The 27,679-nt window shown below is 43.4% G+C and overlaps 1 protein-coding gene across 1 annotated transcript in view; it reads left to right on the forward strand.

Annotated features, from left to right (window-relative positions):
- The window catches only part of LOC139561288 (phospholipid-transporting ATPase ABCA1-like), a 230,979-nt gene that overhangs the window by 166,025 nt on the left and 37,275 nt on the right, over positions 1-27,679 (forward strand). Inside the window, exons 37-43 of the mRNA XM_071378277.1 lie at positions 1,473-1,650; positions 5,480-5,595; positions 6,118-6,262; positions 13,372-13,495; positions 15,811-15,940; positions 17,480-17,600; positions 24,151-24,213. Coding sequence (XP_071234378.1) covers positions 1,473-1,650; positions 5,480-5,595; positions 6,118-6,262; positions 13,372-13,495; positions 15,811-15,940; positions 17,480-17,600; positions 24,151-24,213 — 877 coding nt within the window. The remainder of the gene's footprint in view (positions 1-1,472; positions 1,651-5,479; positions 5,596-6,117; positions 6,263-13,371; positions 13,496-15,810; positions 15,941-17,479; positions 17,601-24,150; positions 24,214-27,679) is intronic.

Genomic DNA, 27,679 nt, shown 5'->3' on the forward strand with positions numbered 1-27,679 from the left:
GTTACAAAAGGTTAATAAAAGAAAAAGTGTTACAGCTTGACATACAATCATCACCATAAAAAAATGACTCCTGTTGGTGCTTTCAGGGTTATAAATATGTTGGTGCTTTTAGGATTAAGTAGAAACTCTTATCCAGAGCAACTAAAGTATAGGTAAAACATTTCAGTAGCATTTGTGTTCATTCCAGGTCAAAGGCAAGATTAATGACAAGACTGGGGCAGAAAGTGTGAGATTTCACTCAGAATGAAACTCAACACCTGGAAAGGTTATGGGGCTTACTTCCACCGAAAGGCCTCTTGACCATTCCTCTATCTACAGCCCCTGAGGGCTAAGCAGACATTGGCCTCAGATCCCTGGACTACTTTTGACAAGGGCCCATAGGGGTCCGGTCAAAAGTAGTGCACTATATAGGGAATAGGGTGCCATTTGGAATGCATCCAATGTCAAGTTCATAACATATTTCTCGGACAGGATTTTTTCCCTCTTTACCACTGTGACCCTATCTGCTCCCTAGAGTCCTCGCGTGTTAGGACTAATTGTCAGGGGAAAGTTCTGAGTGGCCTCTGGCTCTTGTTTGTTAGTAAAGGAAGTATATGGGTTTCAAATGTGTCCTCGGTTTTCCTCTGGCTACTCCTACTGTTTCCTAATGAGTCATTAATCCATTATGGGAAAGAAGCAAAAGAAACAAAACACTATTTTGTAAGTGGTGACTGCATCATGGGAAACGCACGGAAACAAAACACTATTTTGTAAGTGGTGACTGCTTCATGGGAAACGCACGGAAACAAAACACTTATAGAATTATAAAAACAAGCTGTTCACACACCAGACTAAATATTGTATGGTCCTTTAGGACTGATCTGTACGGGTTTAGGCCAGGTTACTGTAGAGCACATGACAGAAGATGTGAAAGAGTAATGAATACATTTCATGATTGATGGATCGATACTAGAAAAATCAATCAGTCTTAATGGTGGAGTTCAATATTTTACAACTTCATGCTAGATGGTTCTGCACACTGAAAGTAGTCTGTGGGCCGGGAGAACTGTAATCCATTGTTCGGTTTTCTTTAAGAGGTCACTTCACCTTACTTTATCTACCGCTAGCTTGTTAAAAATTCATGTCAGTGATTGGGTCATGTGGGACCTGGGAAAAAAAGAAATCAACTGAAATAAACTCAATTATTTGGTTTGACCTTACTTATAGGTGATTTGACAATTGTTTTGCTCCCATCACAATGTATTTTTAGCTAGCAGTTGCTACAGTTAGCTGACGTTTGTAGTGGCTGTTTAAAGAAAAGCAAATCATAGATTAGGGTTTATCATCTAACATTGAGTTGTAAAATACTAAACTTCCCCTTTAAAACAATTGACCCTTTACCAGTTCTAGAAATATCAACCAGACCTATTGATCATGCTAGAAGATCACACAGGATCAAACTTGTACTCAACTTCCTGTTTTCTCTCCTTCAGGGCCGCCACCTCCACCGATGTGGTGGTGTCCATCTGTGTCATCTTTGCCATGTCCTTCATCCCAGCAAGCTTCGTCCTCTTCCTCATCCAGGAGCGTGTCAGCAAGGCCAAGCACTTGCAGTTTGTCAGTGGCGTCAACCCGACCGTCTACTGGGTCGCCAACTTCGCCTGGGATATTGTAGGCTATCTTCATTAGAGAATTTAATAGTACAGAATTCAACGTTATTGTCCAATGTGAATCGTAAATGTGTCTTTTTGCTGTCTTATGTCATTCCCAACCCCCCAGACATCACACATACACACATGCAAGGAACAGGGTCAGCCACAGAGAAGGGCCCCTGGAACACATTAGGTGTTAAGATCTTGCTCAAGGGCAAAACAGTAGTTACCTGACACTACTCTATGTTCCCTACATACTTCAGTCTGAGACTGCCATCATTGAAGTCGTTTAGGGTGTTGTACAAAACAAAGTCATCAGCGATTGGATCATTTCTAACCAATCAGAGTATCAAAGCCAATGAAAGATTATCAAAACGCTGTGTAACCCACATGTGTTCTGGCCCAACCCATCAGTTTCTGAGACCAATCAGAACGGTTAGAATATGTTTGCATTCTAGAAATTGTCAAGGAGGTACTCAAATCTTGACTCATTGCAGAGAAGAAACAATCGTCCGTGGGCGTGGGATGACGTTTTGCCGGAACAGGGAGTTTGGTTAGTCAGGCAACAATGGCAGTTGGTGGCACCTGAGGTTCTGATGCCAGCAAACCTTTGGTTTCTCCGCCATCTTACCCCTAATTGGAGACCACACCAGGGGGTACGCAATGGCCTTCTACCGTCCACCGTGAGGAAGGGATGGATAAGAATGAACCTCAAATAAAAGTATGGCAAATGGCAAATGTACCTGTGATCGCAATGGCTGCTCGGAAGTCCATGCCTGTGTAACTGTTATTGGCTAGCGTTGAATTATTGACACCGGCTGTTCCGATTTGTTGTGCTCAACAAGTTTAGCAGTGGCAAAAAGGGATGCAAAGTGGTAGAACATGAGCACTTTCCCTCAGACTTAATGGAGGTAAACCGTCTGTCAGGTAACTCAGAACTATTAGCCATTATGCTGGATGAATGCTAACAAAGTGATAGACATATGTAATTATGCAGAGAGTCACATTTTTTTAGGAATGCGGTCGAAAAACTGTCAGATGGGGAGCTTAAGCATCTCCGCTCTCCCTGAACGCTTCCCAATGGGACAGTGAAGCATTTGTTCTTCTTTTGGCTGTGTACTTCAAATGTATTGAATGTAGATGCTGCCATGATTACAAATATTATACCCTCCAAAAATTGCTAACCTCCCATGTTATTGTAAAGGTGAGAGGTTTGCATGTCTTCGGGGCATGATATTTGTGCGTCTGTAGCTTTCTCACTTCTCATTATTCACGATTCATTCAGGATTATCTAGAGAAAATGCTTAAGCTCACCATCTGGCAGAGCTTTTCGACCGCTTTCAATACCCTTCCTTTAAAAGATATGAGGCACAGAGGGGGAACTGTGGAGTAGAAGTTTGCAAATCACATATGTTCTTTTTATTTATATAGTTTTGTTCCCACATCGATGCATCATGCCTATTGCAGTATTTAGAGATTCATTAGCCAATATCATGATTGTAAAACTTGTTTCAGATAGAATATTGATATTCTTATATACAGTTGAAGTTGGAAGTTTACATACACTTCGGTTGGAGTCATTAAAACTCGTTTTTCAACCACTCCACACATTTCTTGTTAACAAACTATAGTTTTGGCAAGTCGGTTAGGACATCTACTTTGTGCATGACACAAGTAATTGTTCCAACAATTGTTTACAGACAGATTATTTCACTTATAATTCACTGTATCACAATTCCAGTGGGCCTTTAAACAGCTTGGAAAATTCCAGAAAATGTCATGGCTTTAGAAGCTTCTAATAGGCTAATTGACACAATTTGAGTCAATTGGAGGTGTACCTGTGGATGTATTTCAAGGCCTACCTTCAAACTCAGTGCCTCTTTACTTGACATCATGGGAAAATCAAAAGAAATCAGCCAAGAACTAAGATTTTTGTCTGGTTCATCCTTGGGAGCAATTTCCAAACGCCTGAAGGTACCACGTTCATCTGTACAAACAATAGTACGCAAGTATAAACACCATGGGACCACGCAGCCGTCATACCGCTCAGGAAGGAGACGTGTTCTGTCTCCTAGAGTTGAACGTATTTTGGTGCGAAAAGTGCAAATCAATCCCAGAACAACAGCAAAGGACCTTGTGAAGATGCTGGAGGAAACAGGTAGAAAAGTATCTTTATCCACAGTAAAACGAGTCCTATATCGACATAACCTGAAAGGCCGCTCCGAAAGGAAGAAACTACTGCTCTAAAACCGCCATAAAAAAGCCAAACTACAGTTTGCAACTTCACATGGGGACAAAGATCGTACTTTTTGGAGAAACTTTTTGGATGAAACAAAAATAGAAATGTTTGGCCATAATGACCATCGTTATGTTTGGAGAAAAAAGGGGAGGCTTGTAAGCCGAAGAACACCATCCCAACCGTGAAGCACTGGCTGGCAGCATCATGTTGTGGGGGTGCTGTGCTGCAGGAGGGACTAGTGCACTTCACAAAATAAATGGCATCATGAGGCAGGAAAATGATGTGGATATATTGAAGCTACATCTCAAGACGTCCGTAAGGAAGTTAAAGCTTGGTCGCAAATGGGTCTTCCAAATGGACAATGACCTCAAGCATACTTTCAAAGTTGTGGCAAAATGGCTTAAGGACAACAAAGTCAAGGTATTGGAGTGGCAATCACAAAGCTCTGGCCTCAATCCTATAGAAAATGTGTGGGCAGAACTGAGAAAGCATGTGTGAGCAAGGAGTCCTACAAACCTGACTCAGTTACACCAGCTCTGTCAGGAGGAATGGGCCAAAATTCACCCAACTTATTGTGGGAAGCTTGTGGAAGACCACCTGAAACGTTTGACCCAAGTTTAACAATTTAAAGGCAATGCTGCCAAATACTAATTGAGTGTATGTAAACTTCTGACCCACTGGGAATGTGATGAAAGAAATAAAAGCTGAAAGAAATCATTCTCTCTACTGCTATTCTGACATTTCACATTCTTAAAATAAAGTGGTGATCCTAACTGACCTAAAACAGGGAATTTGTTCTAGGATTACATGTCAGGAATTGTGAAAAAACTGAGTTTAAATGTATTTGGCTAAGGTGTATGTAAACTTCCGACTTCAACTGTACCACAGTTTGGTACATTGCGAGATGGTTTTCATTAGATTTGTCCAGTCAGGCCAGCCTCAGAATCGTCTCCTCATATGAAGGGGAATAGATTGCTCTCTTGTTAATGAGCAAATGAAAGAGGGTAGCTGGGAAAGCGAATTAAAACCTAATCTATAGAATTCACATTTATTGGAGTTCAACATATTTTCTTTCTTTCAGAGAGTTTAACTACATCGTCTAATGAGGGGTTGTGTGCTTTTTTACAGTGTAACTACATAGTCTAATAAGGGGTTACACATGCTTTATTACAGTGTAACTACATAGTCCAATAAGGGGTTATACATGCTTTATTACAGTGTAACTACATAGTCCAATAAGGGGTTATACATGCTTTATTACAGTGTAACTACATAGTCCAATAAGGGGTTATACATGCTTTATTACAGTGTAACTACATAGTCCAATAAGGGGTTATACATGCTTTATTACAGTGTAACTACATAGTCTAATAAGGGGTTATACATGCTTTATTACAGTGTAACTACATAGTCCAATAAGGGGTTGTGTGCTTTATTACAGTATAAATACATAGTCCAATAAGGGGTTGTGTGTTTTATTATTGTGTATCTACATAGTCTAATAAGGGGTTATACATGCTTTATTACAGGGTACCTACAGTCTAATGGGTTTTGTGTGTTCTATTACAGTGTAACTAGAGTCTAATGGGTTTTGTGTGCTTTATTACAGTGTAACTACATAGTCCCGTGTCTAATAGTCATCGTCATCTTCCTGTGCTTCCAACAAAAAGCCTACGTGTCCCTTTCTAACCTACCAGCTTTGATTCTGCTGCTGATGATGTATGGGTAAGTAGAACCAAAATGATATCCATATTTTTATGTGCTGACTTACTCGGTTCAAAGAAGTTTCAGGAAAAATTAGAACAATGTGATTGGACTATAGATGTAATGTTCATATGGAGCAAGAAGTTTGAAATGTTTGTATTGCAGTACGGAAAGGTCAAATTGACTTATTAGATCCTTTTGTGCCCACATAGTGCTTTGTCAGCAAACATCTCATGCACTCTACAAATAATATTTGAGTGTTGTTCAACTTCAAATTCACAGTTTTCCACATGGTATGCCACAGTCAGTACAGTCCAGTGAGCTCTAAACATATTGGAACAGTGACACATTTGTCGTTGTTTTGGCTCTGTACTCCAGCACTTTGGATTTGAAATGATAGAATGACTATGAGGTTAAAGTGCAAACTGTTCCTTCAAGTCTGTATACCCCTCTTCATGTATCTCCCCCTGTCTCATTTCATACTGTGCTGTTTAAATGGTAAAATATGAAAACTTCTATGCAGTTAACCATCTGTGTTTTCAGGTGGTCTATCACACCCATGATGTACCCAGCCTCGTTTATCTTCAACGTTCCCAGCACGGCCTACGTGGTGCTGACCTGCATCAACCTCTTCATCGGCATCAATGGGAGCGTGGCCACCTTCGTCATGGAGTTGTTCGCTGATGATGTAGGTGATGCGGGTTGCCTCTTTCCTAAGTCTTCATTGTTACGGTGTCCATATTAGGACAGCTTTGGAGTAACAAGGGATAGGTGTCTGTGTCCTTTTGGCTGTCCTAATGTGGACACCGTACATACTGGGAGGAAAATACACACATTTATCAAAGAAACAATTGCTCACTCGACTATTATATCAGGGTGATTACATTTTTGTCGAGCTAATTGATCCCTTTCCTCAATATACCACTGTGTATTTGTGTATAGGCTTTCAACTTGTTCGAGGGAGATTTTCCTCCTGGAATTGCTTTTTTTGCTTTTAACACACTCGATGCGTTTCAAAGGTGGTATTTTAAATTCACTTTAATGTTTAATTGTGAGGTGAGAATTGTGTCTTTGTAGAATGTGCTTCATCCATCTTTCATTCATACCAAAAGCTTGCCTTTCTCCCTGGAGAATCAAAAGACAAAGAAGGAGAATAGAGAAATAAAGAAAGTGACTAAGAGAAAAAGACTGGAGAGAGTGTTAAGAAGATAGATAGGAACAATGAGATTGTCTGATGTGGGGTGTTGTGGTGCTGAGGAGTATTTCTGTCTGTAATAAATCACTTTTGTGGTGAAAAACTAATTCTGCTTGGCTGGGCCTGGCTCCCCAATGGGTGGGCCTGGCTGCCAAGGGGTGGGCCTATGCCCTCCAAGGCCCACCCATGGCTCCACCCCTGCCCAGTCATGTGAAATCCATAGAATAGAGCCTAATTGATTTATTTAAATTGACTGATTTCCTTATATATAACTGTAACTCAGTAAAATCTTTGAAATTGTTGCATGTTGCGCGTATATTTTTGTTCAGTATATTTATACTAAGGACAATATTTTCTTAGTTTAACCATTCTTTATAAGCTGGAACCAGGCCCCCAGTGTCTACTCTGCTGGGCAGATAATGCGTGGAAACCTAGCGGTGCCAAAATCCCTGGTCCAAACATTGCTTTTTACGCTCTGAAATGTGTTTATTATGATGAAGTTCAATCCCCAACGTGAATTATTTTAACATTCGCTACAAATCGAGATATTTCATTAAATTAGTGAACGCTCACTTCACTTGCTACACATTGAGCCTCGTTGCCACTTTGATTGGCCAAATTAACAGTGCACATCCTGTGTGTGTGTGTGTGTGTGTGTGTGTGTGTGTGTGTGTGTGTGTGTGTGTGTGTGTGTGTGTGTGTGTGTGTGTGTGTGTGTGTGTGTGTGTGTGTGTGTGTGTGTGTGTGTGTGTGTGTGTGTGTGTGTGTGTGTGTGTGTGTGTGTGAGAAAGAGAGAGAGACCATTTGTGCTTATCCGTGTGTGCACATCCCTAGTGAGTGTGTGCGTGCTTATCAGTGGAGGGGAGGACCATCCTCCTTAGTGATTTTCATAAAAAGAAAACCATTTATCATTTTATGATAAAACTATACTAAGTATAATCACGTCGCCAAATAATCGATTAAAACATACTATTTTGCAAAGGCGGTCTACAGTAGCCTCAACAGCACTCTGTAGGGTAGCACCATGGTGTAGTCGGAGGACAGCTAGTTTCCATCCTTCTCTGGGTGCATTGACATCAATACAAAACCTAGGAGACTCATGGTTATCACCCCCTTCCATAGAATTACACAGTAATTATGACAACTTCTGGTGGACATCCTCCAACCTATCAGAGCTCTTGCAGCATGCACTGACATGTTGTCCACGCAATCAAAGGATCAGAGAAAGAATAGTGCTGAAAGCATAAGATACAGCTAGCATGCAGTGCATAACATGTTGTGAGTAGTTGACTCAAAGAGAGAAAGACAATAGTTGAACAGTTTTGAACAAATTAATGTCTTCCAAAATGAAGGTGAAGTAAGAGAGAGATTTTGTCATTTTTTAGATAGCAAATGCAGCTAGCTAGTTTAGCCTACTAAAACACCCTGCTCAAACAGAGGGATGCTATGTTAGCTAGCTGGCTATGACTATCCAACACAACACTGGAACTCTTCCAAGTCAAGGTAAGCTTTTGGTTTAACTAATTTATTGCCACCAGGGCCCGCCGGTGTAAGTGCTAAACTGCTTATTGACTGCACACTGTAGCATTACTCCATGATTGTAGCAGGTTTACTAACACTTTAGTTCTGTTAGCTATGTTGACTATGACGTTACTTTAACTAATATGCTGACAACGATGTAGGCTGTGTGTAGCGGTTATGCTATCGTTTGGCTTGGAAAGGTTTTTTCACCTGGTCACATACAGCTGATGTGTTGTGCATTGACGTCCACAAGCGACGAAGGGAAAAGGTGAGAGGAGGAGAGCGCATAGATGCGAGAAGGAATATAACGTGGCTGTTATGAAACTGTGTTTACACATGATCGGGGTGTATTCATTCCGACGATTCTGTTGAAAACATTTTCTTAAACGGAACAAAACGAGGACAAACATACAGTACCTGAATTTGTCCAATAGAAACTCTCCTTTGCACCTGTTGGACTAATGATCACACCCTATATCAGCTAGAGGCAAGCGGAAGTGTGCAAGATGGTATTGAATGTGTCACTGTCTGTCCATGTGTCACCTCAAATGTTTCTCTCGACCTGTGTGCACCTACCTTGTAAACTTTCATTCATAGACTAGGTTGTAGCAACTTCATGATGGGTATAGGGAAAATTTGAATATCATGTAGTAGCCTAAATCTATCACTGTAACATTGAGCTGGGTGAATGGAATATGAATGACAGTCATCCAATATGCTGTAATAGAAATAAGGCCCTGCTCATGTAAAAAACTACATTGTACTCCCTCATCTTAAACCGCACTGACCGCCACTGGTGGTTATCCATGCATTTGTGTGCGTGTGTGTGCAAGTGAGAGTGTGTCGTAAGCACTTCACTCCGACAAGTTGCAACATCAGGTTCCCCCATCTGAGCTTCCACTTCAAAAGTCAGCTAACTCTAATCTCCACTCCAACCTGAGCAATATCTTGGCTTCACTGACTTTGTCATATGCTCCTGTCCTTTGAACATTCATCTTCTCTCCACCCTCTCTGCTTTCTCAGACACAGCTTAATGTCGGCGGTCTCCTTTTTACATAATCAGACAACCTCGTTTGCATAGAGATTTCATTATTGTCATTGCTCGTTCATCATTGACTTGTTTTTGGTTTGTCTTTTCGCTGACAACCTCCCCATCAAACAAAATCATATTTTTGTTGTCACTTGTTTTCCCATATATTTATCAGTATTGTTTTGGCGAATCTCATTCATAAGGGGCTCTGGCAATAATAATGGAGCCCATGCCGGTCACTGACAATTTGTGAGAGTGACTTACCAGGCTCTTCCTTGTCAAGGGCATTTGCCTAGTGTATTGGAAAGCCTGCTGTGTAGTGTAGCTCTGAGGGTCAATTGAGACATGCCAGACAGGGGACAATAACAGCCCAGCTATCACTCCTGAGGATGTCAATGCAGATACGAGCCCTGTAGTTGGCCACGGTCCCGGACTGATGCATCACTTATCCTACCAATCGACTGTCAGAGTTGAACTGTCACTGTTGGACCGCCTGGAAAAATAGGCTGCGACATGCCGGGATGTTGTCGGTTTCCACATTTCCTCTGTTCTGTTCTGATGAACCCGATGAACAGAAAGGAGCCAAAATGGCCGACGTAGATAAGAATGCACAACCCCCCCCCCTCCCCCCACACACACACACACAGTTAAGCGCGACAGGTTGTATCGAGATATCTGGCAGCTCAATCTTTCTCTGTCGTCTCTATTTCCACGCTTTCATGCTTTTATTCCTTTGCTTCCACCCTGTGCTGTGACGATAGCTAAAATGGGAACAGCATAGTTGAAGTTCTCTTCATCCATTTATTTCTCCACTGAAGGTCAAAGTGAATAGCTCCCCCTATGGGACGATGACTGGTAGTCTATAGGGAATGTTGTTGTTTTTTTAAAGCCAAATCTTGAGACAAAAGCAAAGCACACTACAGCATCACATTTAGTACTTTATGTCCCAGTTTTATCTGGAGACCGAGCGAGGGAGCATGGAAGATCCCCCCCCCCCCCCCCCCATGCTTCCTGAGCATCGCATCAATCGCAGCCTGCCTTGCATGCATGAGACAGCACCTGAGTCAATAGACCAGCCGCTAGCCACTCAGACAAGCCTGTAGGGCATGGATCTGGCCAGGTTAGAGGCAGAGTGAGTCGGTAGGGAGGAAGTCGATGGGGCTGTATTAGTCAGGGACATGATGTAGTTTAATTGTAGTGTATGTAGCTATATGCTTTGAGGTGACATGCTTTGGCGTAGTGATGTGTGTGGGTGGTGAGGGGAGGGATATGTGTTTAAATACAGGAAAATGTGTGTTTATCAGCTGTCTACACTTTTAGTGTATAATATAGTGTTTTTGTATATACAGTACTGTACTATGTTACATTCCATTTGGGATGTATTGTACATTACTGATTATGAAGTTTCAATTGAATTCCCTTTACACATATAGTTTGAGAAATCAGCTAACGGTCGCAATCCCCACGACGCTTCCAGCCATATATTTTCCTTTTCGGAAGTCCCTCCGGTGAAGATGGAGGCGATGCTTGGGGAATATGAACACTATAGCAATATGGGTCAGACGAGAGCCTTGGAGATTTTCCCCCTTCAGAACCCATTCAGAGATGATTTATGGGCATATAGCGCAAACTTTGAAGAAAATTGTCAAGCGTTTCATCATTGCCTAAAAACCTCTTTGATCTCCTTGATAAACACCCAGTCGAGAGAAGATCTGTTATTTCACATATTGATCTCCAATTAGGTCTCTATTTCTTCAAATCTTTCTCGGTGACAAATGGGCCCTCGGCTGCACAAGGTCATTGGTTTGCTTTTATTATTTAATTGTTTCCAATTCACTTATGTTTCTAACTTCAGGCTCTTTTAGCCTTTTGCCAGCTTCTTGAAGTTTGACCATGATGAATAACACTTTCACGTATAGTTCAGTAGGAATGGGCCCAGAATGTGTTGATATGACCAGATATATTCAAATTGAGCTTCTTAGCATTGAAAATAAAAAGTAACTATGTAATACATTATATGGATGTCAAGATTATTAGCCAAGATATCACGCTTGACATTTTAGTTGGCTAGCGTGTCCTTAAGTCTTTGAGAAAACAGGTAGAAGTCCAATAAGACCGAAATGAATTGGCAGACATATTGCTTGACATTTGAGAGTTAGCTGTGGCACCATAATCAATTAGGTATTTTTGTTTTGCATTCACACTTGCCTGCAGGGAAATTAGGCCCGGACTGCACAGTTACTCCCTGGCAGAAATGCTCAGATTACTGCTGCATGTAAACTAGCTGTGACTTCCCAACTCTAACCTTTGATCTGTAGCTTAAGTTCGTCCATTAGGAGAAGATAACATATTTACTTGAAGTTGAGCTACATTATTACTGCTGTATACACAGACGTCATACATGAAGTCCCAAACCAAATTTGTTTTAATGATGACGGTAGTAAGTTACCATCCATGACCAAAGATCCCAATTCCATCCATAACAGATGAAGGAAAACTGTACTGCTAAACTCATCCTGAATGTTTGCTCTACTATCTTAGAAAAAAAGGTGCTATCTAGAACCTAAAACGGTTCTTCGGCTGTCCCCATTGAAGAACCCTTTTTGGTTCTCCAAATGGGTTCTTACATGGAACCAAAAAGGGTTCTTCAATGGGGACAGTTGAAGAACCCCTTTGGAACCCTTTTTTCTAAGATTGTATGACAGGTGTTCACTGCTTCACATCCAACATGCTGCAAAAGCTCTCTGTGGACATTGCCATTGGATAGTGCCTCTAAACCACACCTGTGCTTAAAATATAGCAGAAACAGTGTGTGTTGATTGAAATCTACAAGTCAATTGATTGAATCTACAAGTCATTGAGTTGCAGACCAAGTAAATCCTTTCATTGATGTCATTCCTCAAACTAGAGGAAAACATTGCAAAGCAACAACTCTCCATGAATAAATCTGACAACGATAAGGTGCCATCTGTCATTCTCATCTGCCGCCCCACATTGCACCATGTTAAGAAATGCATCGCACTTTTCGCCTACCAAAAGAGGAAACAGAGAATTTATGGTTTTTCTCAATATACGCTAGCGTCTTTGAAGACTATCCTGAGACCAAACGTATGCATTATGCATAACCTTGCTTTAGAACAGGCAGAAGTGGCAATATCTTTCCTCCATCTCTCTCATTCTCTCTCTATTCATCTATCCCTCTGATTCACTCTCCCCCCTCTCTTTATTCCCTCAATCCTCTGTAATGAAAGCGATGTGGAGAGCTGAGACTGGCGTTGTAGTAGTCAGTGCAGTCTGGCTGTCTTTCATTCCTTCTTCATTTAATTAATTAGGGCTTGTGTGCTTTAAAAGGCGCCATCGTTCCGCAGTATAGCCACAGGGAGGAGAAGGGATTTCAGGAGGGGTGGCTTAATCAGGAAGGACCAGATATGAACGGGCCTAACCTAAGTAATTAAACAGCCAATAAGATGACTGTGAATTTGTGCGATAGTGTGACTGTGTGCCTGTAGGTTTGTATTTTATTGCAAGTGGGAAAGTGAGAAGTGGGTGTGTATATCACTCTGAATGTGTTCATCTTTCAACGTCTCAGGGCTTGAGATGAGAAAGTTTCCATCTGTATGTGTGAGCAGCTGTTCCTGCCCTCACATTACGCGGGTGAGAGAGACATCACTGAGCGAGAAAGCGTGCCCCTTAATAACGAGTCAAGAAGCCGAGGCTCATTTCCATGTCATTTGGCGCCCCACTCAAGCACGCAGTGTGCCTCCACTGATGAGCAAGCATGGATGATGTGCTTTAATTATCTGGCGAGTGTTGGAAAACTCGACTCCACGAACACTATTTTACCGCCGCCGGCGGTTCCAAACCCGCTGCTTCCCTCAGGTCACTCGACAGACTCGTGCCTTGGTGGGTGCAACACAGACACATCCAGCGGGTTCTCTGTCATGTGTCACCCCTAATAACAATCTGCCCTTATATCTTGCAGTCTTTCTAGTCTTTTATGCGTCGCTAATGCATTGTTGTTGTTTTTCTGTTTGTGTTTTTTCTCCCACAGAACATCTCGAAAATCAATGGTATTGTGAAGCAGGTGCTGCTGATTTTTCCACACTTCTGTCTGGGTCGAGGGCTCATCGACATGGGCAAGAACCAGGCTATGGCCACCTTGTATGAAAGCTTAGGTGAGCATCCCGGAGTAAATCGAAGGATGGTGAAACTATTCAAATCAAACTTATATATCTGCATACCATCACTACACTTCAACACACGTATTAAAATTGTACTTTAAATGAATAGTTTTTTTTCAGTCTTTTAGTATATTATACATACAGTATACTATCATTACACTCAAACTGAATAACGTTGTACTTTCTTAATTTTTTTTTAACCTTTTCTCCCCAATTTCGTGGTATCCAATTGTTAGTAGTTACTATCTTGTCTCATCGCTACAACTCCCGTACGGGCTCGGGAGAGACAAAGGTCGAAAGCCATGCGTCCTCCGAAACACAACCCAACCAAGCCGCACTGCTTCTTAACACAGCGCGCATCCAACCCGGAAGCCAGCCGCACCAATGTGTCGGAGGAAACACCGTGCACCTGGCGACCTGGTTAGCGCGCACTGCGCCTGCCCGCCACAGGAGTCGCTAGTGCGCGATGAGACAAGGATATCCCTACCGGCCAAACCCTCCCTAACCCGGACGACCCTAGGCCAATTGTGCGTCGCCCCACGGACCTCCCGGTCGCGGCCGGCTGCGACAGAGCCTGGGCGCGAACCCAGAGTCTCTGGTGGCACAGCTAGCACTACGATGCAGTGCCCTAGACTACTGCGCCACCCGGGAGCCCCACGTTGTACTTTTAATTACACATTACCATTTTAAATTTGAATTCATAACTGTAATATGAACAAGTAAACTGCGAAATGACATTGACAGTTATCAAACATTTTATTTGTAAATTGTTGTCCATCCACAACTGTTTTTTGCCTTCAGAACAGTCTCAATTCTTTGGGGAAGGGACTCTACTAGGTGTTGAAAGTGTTCCACAAGGATGCTGGCCCATGTTGACTCCAATTCTTCCCATAGTTGTGTCAAGTTGGCTGGAGGTTCTTTGGGTGGTGGAGCATTCTTGATACACACAGGAAACTGTTGAGCGTGAAAAACCCAGCAGCGTTGCAGTTCTCGACACAAACGGGTGCGTCTGGCACTTACCCCGTTCAAAGGCACTTAAATCTTCTGTCTAGCCCATTCACCCACTAAATGGCAAACATACACAATCCATGTCACAATTGTCTCAAGGCTTAAAACTCCTTCTTTAACCTGTCTCCTCCCCTTCATCTACACTGATTGAAGTGGATTTAACCAGTGACATCAATAAGGGATCATAGCTTTCACCTTTTTTTATGTTTTGTATACTCAGTGTATATGTTTGCACTCACTGTACTGTAAATTGCTTTGGATAAAAGGCATATATTATTATTAGTAGTATTATATTACTATGGGTAACAGCAAAGAACAAAGGTTAATCAGTGCAAAGCGTTCCCCTCCTAGCTAGATGGAATTAAACGTAAGTGGTAGGATGAAAGGTCAAATGAAGCTGAGTGGTACGAGGAAAAGAAAGTACGCTGTAAAGAAGGACGATGTCATGGCTTTAGCTTTGGTGTTGTCTTTCAATATTTTATTCAGAATAACAGGTGCAAACTTTCCACTTGCTACATACTAATGTAACATTTGGTAGTGCACGTTTTGGGTTTAAGATTAGCCAAGCACCAATAGCTCAGCTACTTTAAAAGCAGTCCTCTACTTATACAATGCTTTCACACCATCTTCTTCATACCGTTACATAGTGCCTTTTGCAGTACACTTCTTATGTGTTGCTACATCATTACCAAATAGCAGCTTTTAGTCCCTTAGGGGGACTTACATTTGACCAATAACGCGACCGTAGCCCTTCGTTCTCAACACAAAATGTAGAAACAAAAGGGAATATGTACACAGGGGAGATTTAGAGGCAGCGAGACACATGAATGGCTGGAGCAAAGGCTTTATCTGGGGAATAGATGTGGCAAGGAATAGCCGTTAGAGAATCATTTGCAGCGAAAAATGTAATGAGGAAAGCAATCACAACTTAAAAGGCTAGTCTGGAAAGGGCCTATTTGCTGGAGAATGAGACTGAACACTTCCGTTTCTGTCCATCATCCCTCCAGCACAGAGAGGGAGAAATAGGGAGGAGAGAGAGATAGTCAGTTGCTGTCAGCTTTAAACAAACATCTATATTAGTGAAAGGGCTCCCATTTAGAATAAAGTGCATTTGTTCAGATGTCTCCCACTGATTACGGTGGAAGGCAGTTCTATGAGTGTCAGTCAGTGGTTCTGAGCCGCTGAGATTTAGACCATTACCATTGAGTTCCAGTGACACCCACCTGACGTGATTATGATACACAGCAGTTACAAACATTATGTTTCTCTTGATGAAGAACTGTGTTTTTTGTCTCCCCCAGGGGAAGACCGTTACCAGGACCCCCTCAGCTGGGACATGGTGGGGAAGAACCTGTGTGCCATGGCCATCCAGGGGGCAGTCATGTTCACCATCACTCTCCTTATCCAGTATAAGTTCTGCTACAAACCCAGGCAAGAGTAGAATAATAATAACTTTGGTTCGTAATTATGTTTCAAATCAAATGTATTTATATAGCCCATCTTACATCAGCTGATATCTCAAAGTGCTGTATAGAAACCCAGCCTAAAACCCCAAACAGCAAGCAATGCAGGTGTAGAAGCAAGTATCTCCATTAATAAAATTGTATTTTATTGTGAAAATGTAAACTAATTCTCCCATTAGTGAAAAACATTTAGGATATACACTATATATTCAAAAGTTTATGGACAGCCCTTCAAATAAGTGGATTCGGCTATTTCAGCCACGCCCATTGCTGACAGGTGCATAAAATTGAGCACACAGCCATGCCATCTCCATAGACAAACATTGGCAGTAGAATGGCCTCACTGAAGAGCTCAGTGAATTTCAAAGCGGCACTGTCATAGGATGCCACCTTTCCAACAAGTCAGTTTGTCAAATGTCTGCCCTAAGAGAGCTGTCCCAGTCAACTGTAAGTGATGTTATTGTGAAGTGGAAACGTCTAGGAGCAACAGCGGCTCAGCAACGAAGTGGTAGGCCACACAAGCTCACAGAATGGGACCGCCGAGTGCTGAAGCGTGGAGGGCGTAAAAATTGTCTGTCCTCAGTTGCAACACTCAGTACCGAGTTCCAAACTGCCTCTGGCACAAGAACTGTTAGCCAGGAGCTTCATGAAATAGGTTTCCATGGCCGAGCAGCCGGACACAAGCCTAAGATCACCATGCGCAATGCCAAGAGTCGGCTGAAGTGTTGTAAAGCTCACCGCCATTGGACTCTGGAGCAGTGGAAACGTATTCTGATGAAGTGTGATGAATCATGCTTCAACATTTGTCTGATGGACAAATCTGTGTTTGGTGGATGCCAGGAGAACACTACCTGCCCCAATGCGTAGTGCCAACTGTAAAGTTTGATGGAGGAGGAATAATGGTCTGGGGCTGTTTTTCATGGTTCGGGCCCCTTAGTTCCAGTGAAGGGAAATCTTAATGCTATGGTATACAATAACATTCTTGACGATTCTGTGCTTCCAACTTTGTGGCAACAGTTTGGGGAAAGCCCTTTCCTGTTTCAGCATGACAATTCCCCCGTGCACAAAACTAAGTCCATACAGATATAGTTTGTATAGATCGGTGTGGAAGAACTTGACTGGCCTGCACAGAGCCCTGACCTCAACCCCATCAAACACCTTTGAGATGAATTGGAACGCAAACTGCGAGCCAGGCCTAATCGCCCAACATCACTGCCCGACCTCACTTATGCTCTTGTGGCTGAATGGAAGCAAGTCCCTGCAATAATGTTCCAACATCTAGTGGAAAGCCTTCCCAGAGTAGTGGAGGCTGTTATAGTAGCAAAGGGGGACCAACTCCATATTAATGCCCATGATATTGAAATTAGATGTTTGACGAGCAGGTGTCCACATACTTTTGATCATGTAGTGTATTAACAGGTGGTCATCATTTGGGATTTGTATTGTTGGCTTTGTGGGATTGTGGTGAGTGTGTGGGTTGTGTTTTTGAATCCTTCTTTTTCTCCAGACTGATTTCTGGAGAGTCATTCTCCAAGGAGGACGAAGATGTGGACGTGGCACGGGAGCGTGCACGCATCCATAAAGGTGGCTCAGAGAAAGACCTGTTGAGAATCTGCGATCTTTCTAAGGTACAGTACCACCGTTTACTACCACACTTAGTGGTAGCAACATCACGGTTATATTCATTAGTGCCATACTGTAGCGAAACATTTCCCAATGGAAAACAGGAAGTGTTTTCTTATTGGACAAGATCAGGTAGTCCCTCTCAGTTTCAGCCTTTGTGCTTCTGTTTTATTCCTAGTGAATATGATCCAGGGGCCTCAATGCTCAAGGCCTAGGGTCTGTTCAGGACATTACAAAAAATCTAACAAATATGATTTCAAGTTTCAATGTCACTGTTCAATGTTCAATGCACAGTGAAATGACTTTCATGCCAGCTGTAACCCCAACAATGCAGTAATCTATAACAATGTAATACTAAAAATAACATAAGGTAGAACAAAAACACACGAGACATAAAAATAAGAAATAAGAAGAACACAAGAAAGTAAGTAAGTGTATACTATATTTCCTGTTATGTAGCAAATGACAGGTTTCTTTGCTACATTTCTATCTGCAATATTCTGAAGTTCTGAACGTTTCCCCCCGCTGTGTCTGTTGGTATCCTCCTCCCTTTCCTTTCATTCTTGGGTGTCGTTAATCTGTCACAGTATGCTGCAGGCTGGCGAGGTGCAGCTGTAGTCACTCCACACTCCACGGACACATTGGGAGTGTGGGGAGAAGTGTGTGAAGGAAGGGAGGGGTATGGATATTCTGTGAGGCAACACTGATGAGATCTCTCTCTCGCTCTCGCTCTCTCTCTCTCTCTCGCTATGCCGCTAAGCCCAACAACTCTCGTCCCCCCCTCCCTCAAAGTTTTTTCGGCAAGTGAGCATGCGAGTGCTGCACGGCATGCCGGGTATCGGAGGCCACTTAATCACGCCCAGATTAACACTCTGGCCGAGGCCAGATGTTCTTCTCTCGAGCTCGTGGCGGCAGGAAGCGTCTCCGTGGCAAACAGCCCTCCGTCGACATCTGTCCAAACTTGACGTCTCTTCAAACCCTCCCTTGTCATCTCGCGCCATCTCACCCACTCAATCTTTCCCCCTCTCAATCTCTCACGGATACACTCACTCACACTCCGAGGTAATTAACGATCTAGCTTTGAAAAAAGCAGTTGGGACTGGATGATGTATTGCCGCCCACAGCAGACAAAGTAACTTCATAAGGTCTCGTCTTGTTTCACATTCTGTAACCTGTGATAAGTTAGCTTAGAGCTACAGTTGAAGTCGGAAGTTTACATACACTTAGGTTGGAGTCATTAAAACTCGTTTTTCAACCACTCCACAAATTTCTTGTTAACAAACTATAGTTTTGGCAAGTCAGTTAGAACATCTGCTTTGTGCATGACACAAGTCATTTTTCCAACAATTGTTTACAGACAGATTATTTCACTTATTATTCACTGTATCACAATTCTGGTGGGTCAGAAGTTTACTGTGCCTTTAAACAGCTTGGAAAATTCCAGAAAATGATGTCATGGCTTTAGAAGCTTCTGATAGGCTATTTGACATCATTTGAGTCAATTGGAGGATGTATTTCAAGGTCTACCTTCAAACTTAGTGCTTCTTTGCTTGACATCATGAGAAAATCAAAAGAAATCAGCCAAGACCTCTGAAAAAAATTGTAGTCCTCCACAAGTCTGGTTCATCCTTGGGAGCAATTTCCAAACGTCTGAAGGTACCACGTTCATCTGTACAAATAATAGTACGCAAGTATAAACACCATGGGACCACGCAGCCGTCATACCGCTCAGGAAGGAGACGTGTTCTGTCTCCTAGAGTTGAACGTATTTTGGTGCAAAAAGTGCAAATCAATCCCAGAACAACAGCAAAGGACCTTGTGAAGATGCTGGAGGAAACAGGTAGAAAAGTATCTTTATCCACAGTAAAACGAGTCCAATATCGACATAACCTGAAAGGCCGCTCTGCAAGGAAGAAGCCACTGCTCCAAAACCGCCATAAAAAAAGTCAGACTACGATTTGCAACTGCACATGGGGACGAAGATCATACTTTTTGGAGAAAAGTCCTCTGGTCTGATGAAACAACAATAGAACTGTTTGGCCATACTGACCATCGTTATGTTTGGAGGAAAAAGGGGGAGGCTTGCGAGCTGAAGAACACCATCCCAACCACGAAGCACGGGGGTGGCAGCATCACGCTGTGTGGGTGCTTTGCTGCAGGAGGGACTGGTGCACTTCACAAAATAGATGGCATCATGAAGCAGGAAAATTATGTGGATATATTGAAGCAACATCTCAAGACATCAGTCAGGAAGTTAAAGCTTGGTCGCAAATGAGTCTTCCAAATGGACAATGACCCCAAGCATACTTCCAAAGTCGTGGCAAAATGGCTTAAGGACAACAAAGTCAAGGTATTGGAGTGGCCATCACAAAGCCCTCACCTCAATCCTATAGATAATTTGTGGGCAGAACTGAAAAAGCGTGTGTGAGCAAGGAGGCCTAAAAACCTGACTCAGTTACACCAGCTGTGTCAGGAGGACTGGGCCAAAATTCACCCAACTTATTATGGGAAGCTTGGGGAAGGCTACCCGAAACGTTTGACCCAAGTTAAACAATTTAAAGGCAATGCTACCAAATACTAATTGAGTGTATGTAAACGTCTGACCGACTGGGAATGTAATGAAAATAAATAAAAGCTGAAATAAATAATTCTCTACTATTATTCTGACATTTCACATTCTTAAAATAAAATGGTGATCCTAACTGAACTAAGACAGGGAATTTGTACTAGGATTAAATGTCAGGAATTGTGAAAAACTGAGTTTAAATGTATTTGGCTAAGGTGTATGTAAACTTCTGACTTCAACTGTATGTACAGTACAGTTCACCTTTATGACATCCCTTGTCAGACAGGAAGTGGTGAGCGTCACAACAGCAGAGTACCGCTGTACCTTCCTATCAAGTTTCAATTATAGACCCATCCGTTTTGTTGTCATGCATCTGTTTTTGGGTTCGCTCTTGTAGTACTGACAGTGACACTGAAACATGCGGAGAACGACACAAAACCACAAAGCTCTTCAAGGTGCCTCAACACATGATTTGATTTATATCGGTTGGAAGATACAGAGAGTGCTCCCATCGCCTCCCACCACAACTGGTGCAATCCAGCCATAGAGCGCAGATAACGAATTGATCAATGAGTGCGCCACCTCAACCGCCGCACCGCCTTGGTCTCGCCATAAATCTGAGCATGTCTCTCAAGCGATTGACAGCCCATCAATCATCTGTCAGATGCCTCCTCCTCCTTCTCTTCCTTCACTCAGGAAGAACCATTTACCTCACAACAACGGCTGCGGCGGCCTCATGGGTTAGTTTAACCTCCGGTTTAGCTGTTACCGCGGCGGCGTAATCGATGGGGTCCGTTATGACAGCACGTCCGCCAGTTAGCACTAACACGCCCGCGCTGTTACCGTGACCTTCCAGTCACTCAGAAACTAGGAGAGAAATGTTCTTATGCCGCACCGCCTGTTTGATGTTATAGGAGTCATGTGAATACGGTATCCATATTAGGACGTGAGCTCAGAGTTTGGCAGATAAATACTGTGAGATTAGTAGCATTTTGATTTGACCGTTTTGATATAATTACATTTAGAATTATTTCTGGTGATTAATCAAATATTCATGTGATGTGTCATTTGTGTGCGAGGGGTGTCCATTGTTCACACTGTTTACTGGGATATTTCAATTACTGAAGTGCCGTGTGACAGGATGTTAATACAACAACAGCAACTTAGAGACATTTCACAAATACATTCAAGTTAGTCAGAAGGTTTCAGACCTCAAAAGTAGACTAATGTCGATGTTGTGGGACGTGATTTCATTTTGACATTAGAATAGTTTCGAGGTCTGAAAAGGTCTGACATACTTTGATTTGAAAGTGTAACGTCTCTTTAATATCATGTGTTTCACGAAAAAGTTAAGCACTAGTTTAGCCCTTTGTGTTGTGTCTCCCAGCCAGGCTTGTGACCCCAGCTTTGGGGTCACAAAATACAGAAAATCCTTGCTCTCTCTAAACCGTGTGTGTATGTGTGTGGTCCGTCGAGCAGCATCTGATTAACTGGCCCCCCCTCGCCACCACCTCGACAGCTATGATGCTTGTTAGGATAGGACATTTTGCTTCTTCCACCCGTGTCTACTAGTGTTGTACCTGTGCTGTGGCGCAGCACGCTAACCCCAAAGTAGCATGCAATCCAGGGAAGTAGCATTTCCAAGTCCCCAACAATAGTGCATGCCCCCAGGACTTTTAAGCAAACATGGTGCACATTTGACACACTATCACGGCGATGAATAAGACATTGTTGTTTGTCAGGCTTGAACTGGCGCTGGGGGGGCTCTTGTTGTCGAGGTTGCAGTGTCTGCATCTCAAATGGCACACTATTCCCCTATATAGTGCACTGCTTTTTACCAGAGCCCTTGTCAAGTAGTGCACTATAAAGGGAATAGGGTACCACTTGGAACACCTCCGTTGAAAGAGTGGGGAAGGGTTGGCTACTAGAGCGCAGTTAAAGTTGATTCTTAATCATTTACTTCCAAACCAAGTGTTTCACTGCACCAAAAGGTTGTAACTTAATTTTGGCCCCATTGGCACGGCTCCGAATACACACACTGACCAGGAAGAGAAAGACTTGCTGTAAGTAGGTGTTTCATGGCCCAATATTCAAGTACCTTCTTCCAAAGATGAATGGAATTGTAAAGGTGTCTCATAAATCCAGAGAGTAGGCTCATGCACACTTTTAACATACCCTGGCCTGCCCACAGTCATATACTCATTTTAACGTAGCAATGACCAGGAAGTGAACATAAAACATGCATTTACTCCTCATATCCATTGTACTACTAACGCATAGCACCTGCATTACATGGATAGGAAAGGGCTGGTCAGAGGAAAATCCAGAGACACATAGATATAGCTATAAATACTATAGATAGATTCTGTAGATATAAATACTGTAGATGGATAGACATAGATGGATGGGCAGACAGACAGGCTGGCTGGCAGACAGATAGACCAGCAGAGCATTTGACGTGCGTTAGGTCCCCGACTTCTTTACAACCAGAGCAGACATCAATTATCGACCATAATGATGTCATTACAGTATGCCATTATGCCCCCGTGGGTCTCTTACCTAGGGTTGTATGATTCAGACCTGAGAAGAGGTAGACAGAAATACAAATGACACAATTATCCTGGAATTCATCCCCCAAGGAGTGTAGAGCTGCGTCCGTCCTTCCTGTCGAGTGCTGAATGAGATCTCAATTGCCAGACCTGCCAAGAACCTTGTCAAGATTCTGTTTTTTTTCTTACACCGAAAAATACATCTAACTTCCCTTTGAAACCACTTCAAACTCGCTCCTCGTGGTCGGCCCGAGGTGGAAATGTTGCTTGACATGCTAAGTGCTTCATTTTGTTGACAATTGCTCGGTTATTTGTACACTCCCGCACCCATTTTACTGGTCTAAGTGTCGGTTTGTTTACCGCTACTCGCAACAGCAGCGCCTGATGCCCGACTCGAGAATTTTGACTTGCTGGAGGAAGGTGAGTGAGTAGCCTGCTTGGGCTGCACCTCTGCGGCTGAGATTTGATATTTGCTCGGGAAGAAGAAGAAAAAACGGTTACATTTAAATTCCAACACCAAATGGAGAGTTAGTTTGCAGGCTAGGAGCAGTGAAACCCAGACACATTCTCATCTGCAGTTTTCTACAAGATCTAGGCAGGAGTCGGAATCCTACGGAGAATACCAAACTGTTGTACTCTCCGTGTAAACTGTCAATGGGTTACTGAGCCCAGTGGTAGACTTACAGTACCATCAGGCCTCAGACTAGCCTCTGCCTGGGGGCTTCCCAATCACTAAGTTCACCCCTGACTGAGCCTCAGATGGCCCCATAGGCCCAAGTATGCAGTCTAATGTTCTTATTTCACACTTTTATCCACTGTCTTATGTTATGTGCATTAAAGAGAAACTACCCTTTTTTCAACATCAAATTCAGCATCTCCAGCACCACGTGAAAACGACGGGTTTCTATGTCTTGTAGTCAAAACGATAGAAGATACGTGTTTCCGATGACATCACCCGGAGACACTGATGACCTCATCTGGTGTGCGTCATGTGATTTTAAGCAACTATAAGCAGCCCCATGTCTCTTTGTTTTTGAAAGTGGTAATAGGCTACGATTGGGCTTTTTGTGGGGAGGGGCAGGGGTAATTATATTGTTTTGAATGGCAAACCAACTTATTGCGTTTGGGGCATGCAAGAAAAAGTAAGATGGACTGAATGACATGATAGGTGGTGTACAAGAAATACTAGTTGATGAAGGTTATTTTTATCTGAGGCATAATGAATATAAACAGAGTGTAGTGAGTAGCAGACTCCACCTGAGGCTAGGACTGCTTTCCTAATGGCACCCTACTTATTAGTCCACTACTTGGGCTCTGGCCAAATGTACTGCACTGTATAGGGAATAGAATGCCATTGGGATCCGTGTCCAGAGAGGGGAGGCTTCTCGTTCCCTCGCCTCTTACCCCCTTCTGATTAATTATGCCGTATGTTCCTTGCAGGTGTACTCGGGGAAGAAGATTCCTGCTGTGGACAGGGTGTGTGTGGGCGTTCCAGCCGCAGAGGTGAGCCGAACACACACACACACACACACACACACACACACACACACACACACACACACACACACACACACACACACACACACACACACACACACACACACACACACACACACACACACAAATAAGTTGATACCAAGGGAAAAAATCCCTGATCCATCTCATGCTCAATACTTTCTCTTCCGCTTTCTCTCTCGTTCTCTCGCTCTCATACACAAACACTCACATCCCAGAACTCTTTGATTTCAACAGGATCTCCGATGCTGACACGTACCCGTGCGGAGGGGTGTGTTCTCCTCGCCCTGTTTACGCCAAACTGAATGTAAATGCCAGCGGAATATGACTGAATCTCATAGTTTGTTTCATGCATTATTTACACCCCAGCTTCGTCTTGCCACCACACTTTCACAGGACAGGGTTGGGAAACAAGAATGGATCGATAAACTCAATGGTTCGTTGGGTAGGTTAGGTTGGGCAGGGTGGTTAGTGTGTGAGGTAGGTTGGGTAGGTACTGTAGGTTAGGATGGGTGGGTAGGTACTGTAGGTTAATGTAGGTTGGGTAAGTAGGGTATGCTAGGTTAGGTAGGATGGGTAGGTAGGTACTATAGGTTAGGTTGGGTAAGTAGGGTATGCTAGGGTGGGTAGGTACTGTAGGTTAGGTTGGGTAAGTAGGGTATGCTAGGTTAGGTAGGGTAGGGTGGGTAGGTCCTGTCAGTTAAATTGGGTAGGTAGGGTATGCTAGGTTAGGTAGGGTGGGTAGGTACTGTAGGTTAATGTAGATTGGGTAAGTAGGGTGTGCTATCTTATGTAGGGTAGGGTGGGTAGGTTAATGTAGGTTTGGTAAGTAGGGTATGCTAGGTTAGGTAGGGTAGACTGGGTAGGTACTGTAGGTTGGGTAAGTAGGTTAGGTTAGGTTAGGTTGGGTAGGGTGGGTAGGTAGGTAGGTTCTGTAGGTTAATGTAGGTTTGGTAAGTATGGTATGCTAGGTTAGGTAGTGTAGGGTGGGTAGGTACTGTAGGTTAGGTTGGGTAAGTAAGGTATGCTAGGTTAGGTAGTGTAGGGTGGGTAGGTACTGTCGGTTGGGTTGGGTAGGTAGGGTATGCTAGGTTAGGTAGGGTAGGGTGGGTATGTACTCTAGGTTAGGTTGGGTAAGTAGGGTATGCTAGGTTAGGTAGGGTAGGGTGGGTAGGTACTCTAGGTTAATGTTGTTTAGGTAAGTAGGGTATGCTAGGTTAGTTAGGTTAGGGTAGGTACTGTAGGTTAATGTAGGTAGGGTATGCTAGGTTAGTTAGGTTAGGGTCGGTACTGTAGGTTAATGTAGGTAGGGTATGCTAGGTTAGTTAGGTTAGGGTAGGTACTGTAGGTTAATGTAGGTAGGGTATGCTAGGTTAGTTAGGTTAGGGTCGGTACTGTAGGTTAATGTAGGTAGGGTATGCTAGGTTAGTTATGTTAGGGTCGGTACTGTAGGTTCATGTAGGTAGGGTATGCTAGGTTAGTTAGGTTAGGGTCGGTACTGTAGGTTAATGTAGGTAGGGTATGCTAGGTTAGTTAGGTTAGGGTCGGTACTGTAGGTTAATGTAGGTAGGGTATGCTAGGTTAGTTAGGTTAGGGTCGGTACTGTAGGTTAATGTAGGTAGGGTATGCTAGGTTAGTTAGGTTAGGGTCGGTACTGTAGGTTAATGTAGGTAGGATATGCTAGGTTAGTTAGGTTAGGGTCGGTACTGTAGGTTAATGTAGGTAGGGTATGCTAGGTTAGTTAGGTTAGGGTCGGTACTGTAGGTTAATGTAGGTAGGGTATGCTAGGTTAGTTAGGTTAGGGTCGGTACTGTAGGTTAATGTAGGTAGGGTATGCTAGGTTAGTTAGGTTAGGGTAGGTACTGTAGGTTAATGTAGGTAGGGTATGCTAGGTTAGTTAGGTTAGGGTAGCTACTGTAGGTAGGGTATGCTAGGTTAGTTATGTTAGGGTAGGTACTGTAGGTTCATGTAGGTAGGGTATGCTAGGTTAGTTAGAGTAGGGTGGGTGGGTAGGTACTGTAGGTTGGGTAAGTAGAGTATGCTAGGTTAGGCAGGGTGTGTAGGTACTGTAGGTAAGGTATGCTAGGTTAGTTAGAGTAGGGTGGGTGGGTAGGTACTGTAGGTTGGGTAAGTGGGGTATGCTAGGTTAGGTAGGGTAGGGTGGGTAGCTACTGTCGGTTAGGTTTGGTAAGTAGGGTATGCTAGGTTTGGTAGGGTGGGTAGATACTGTAGGTTAGGGTGGGTAGATACTGTATGTTAATGTAGGTTGTGTAAGTAGGGTATGCTAGGTTTGGTAGGGTAGGGTGGGTAGGTACTGTCGGTTAGGTTTGGTAAGTAGGGTATGCTAGGTTTGGTAGGGTGGGTAGATACTGTAGGTTAATGTAGGTTGGGTAAGTCGGGTGTGCTATTTTAAGTAGGGTAGGGTGTGTGGGTACTGTCGGTTAGGTTGGGTAAGTTGGGTATGCTAGGGTAGGGTGGATAGGTACTCTCGGTTAGGTTGGGTAAGTAAGGTATGCTAGGTTAGGTAGGGTAGGGTGGGTAGGTACTGTCGGTTAGGTTGGGTAAGTAGGGTATGCTAGGTTAGGTAGGGTAGGGTGGGTAGGTACTGTGGTTAATGTAGGTTGGGTAAGTAGGGTAGGATAGGGTGGGTAGGTACTGTAGGTTAGGTTGGGTAAGTGGGGTATGCTAGGTTAGGTAGTGTGGGTAGGTGGGTAGGTACTGTAGGTTAGGTTGGGTAAGTGGGGTATGCTAGGTTAGGTAGGGTGGGTAGGTACTGTCGGATAGGTTGGGTACGTGGGGTATGCTAGGTTAGGTAGGGTAGGGTGGGTAGGTACTGTAGGTTAGGTTGGGTAAGTGGGGTATGCTAGGTTAGGTAGGGTGGGTAGGTGGGTAGGTACTGTCGGATAGGTTGGGTACGTGTGGTATGCTAGGTTAGGTAGGGTAGGGTGGGTAGGTACTGTAGGTTAGGTTGGGTTAGTAGGGTATGCTAGGTTAGGTAGGGTGGGTAGGTACTGTAGGTTAGGTTGGGTTAGTAGGGTATGCTAGGTTAGGTAAGGTAGGGTGGGTAGGTACTGTAGGTTAGGTTGGGTTAGTAGGGTATGCTAGGTTAGGTAAGGTAGGGTGGGTAGAAACTTCAGAGAGAGAAGAAGAAGAGGGCTCTGTCAGAGAGAGAAGAAGAAGAGGGCTCTGTCAGAGAAAGAAGAAGAAGAGGGCTCTGTCAGAGAAAGAAGAAGAAGAGGGCTCTGTCAGAGAAAGAAGAAGAAGAGGGCTCTGTCAGAGAGAGAAGAAGAAGAGGGCTCTGTCAGGGAAAGAAGAAGAAGAGGGCTCTGTCAGAGAGAGAAGAAGAAGAGGGCTCTGTCAGAGAGAGAAGAAGAGGAGGGCTCTGTCAGAGAGAGAAGAAGAGGAAGAAGTGTTATGATAAGTGGTTAGGGAAAGAAGGGGAAATGGGGTTCAG

The sequence above is a fragment of the Salvelinus alpinus genome, chromosome 31 (genome assembly GCF_045679555.1).
Source record: "Salvelinus alpinus chromosome 31, SLU_Salpinus.1, whole genome shotgun sequence".
NCBI classification, from domain to species: domain Eukaryota; kingdom Metazoa; phylum Chordata; class Actinopteri; order Salmoniformes; family Salmonidae; genus Salvelinus; species Salvelinus alpinus.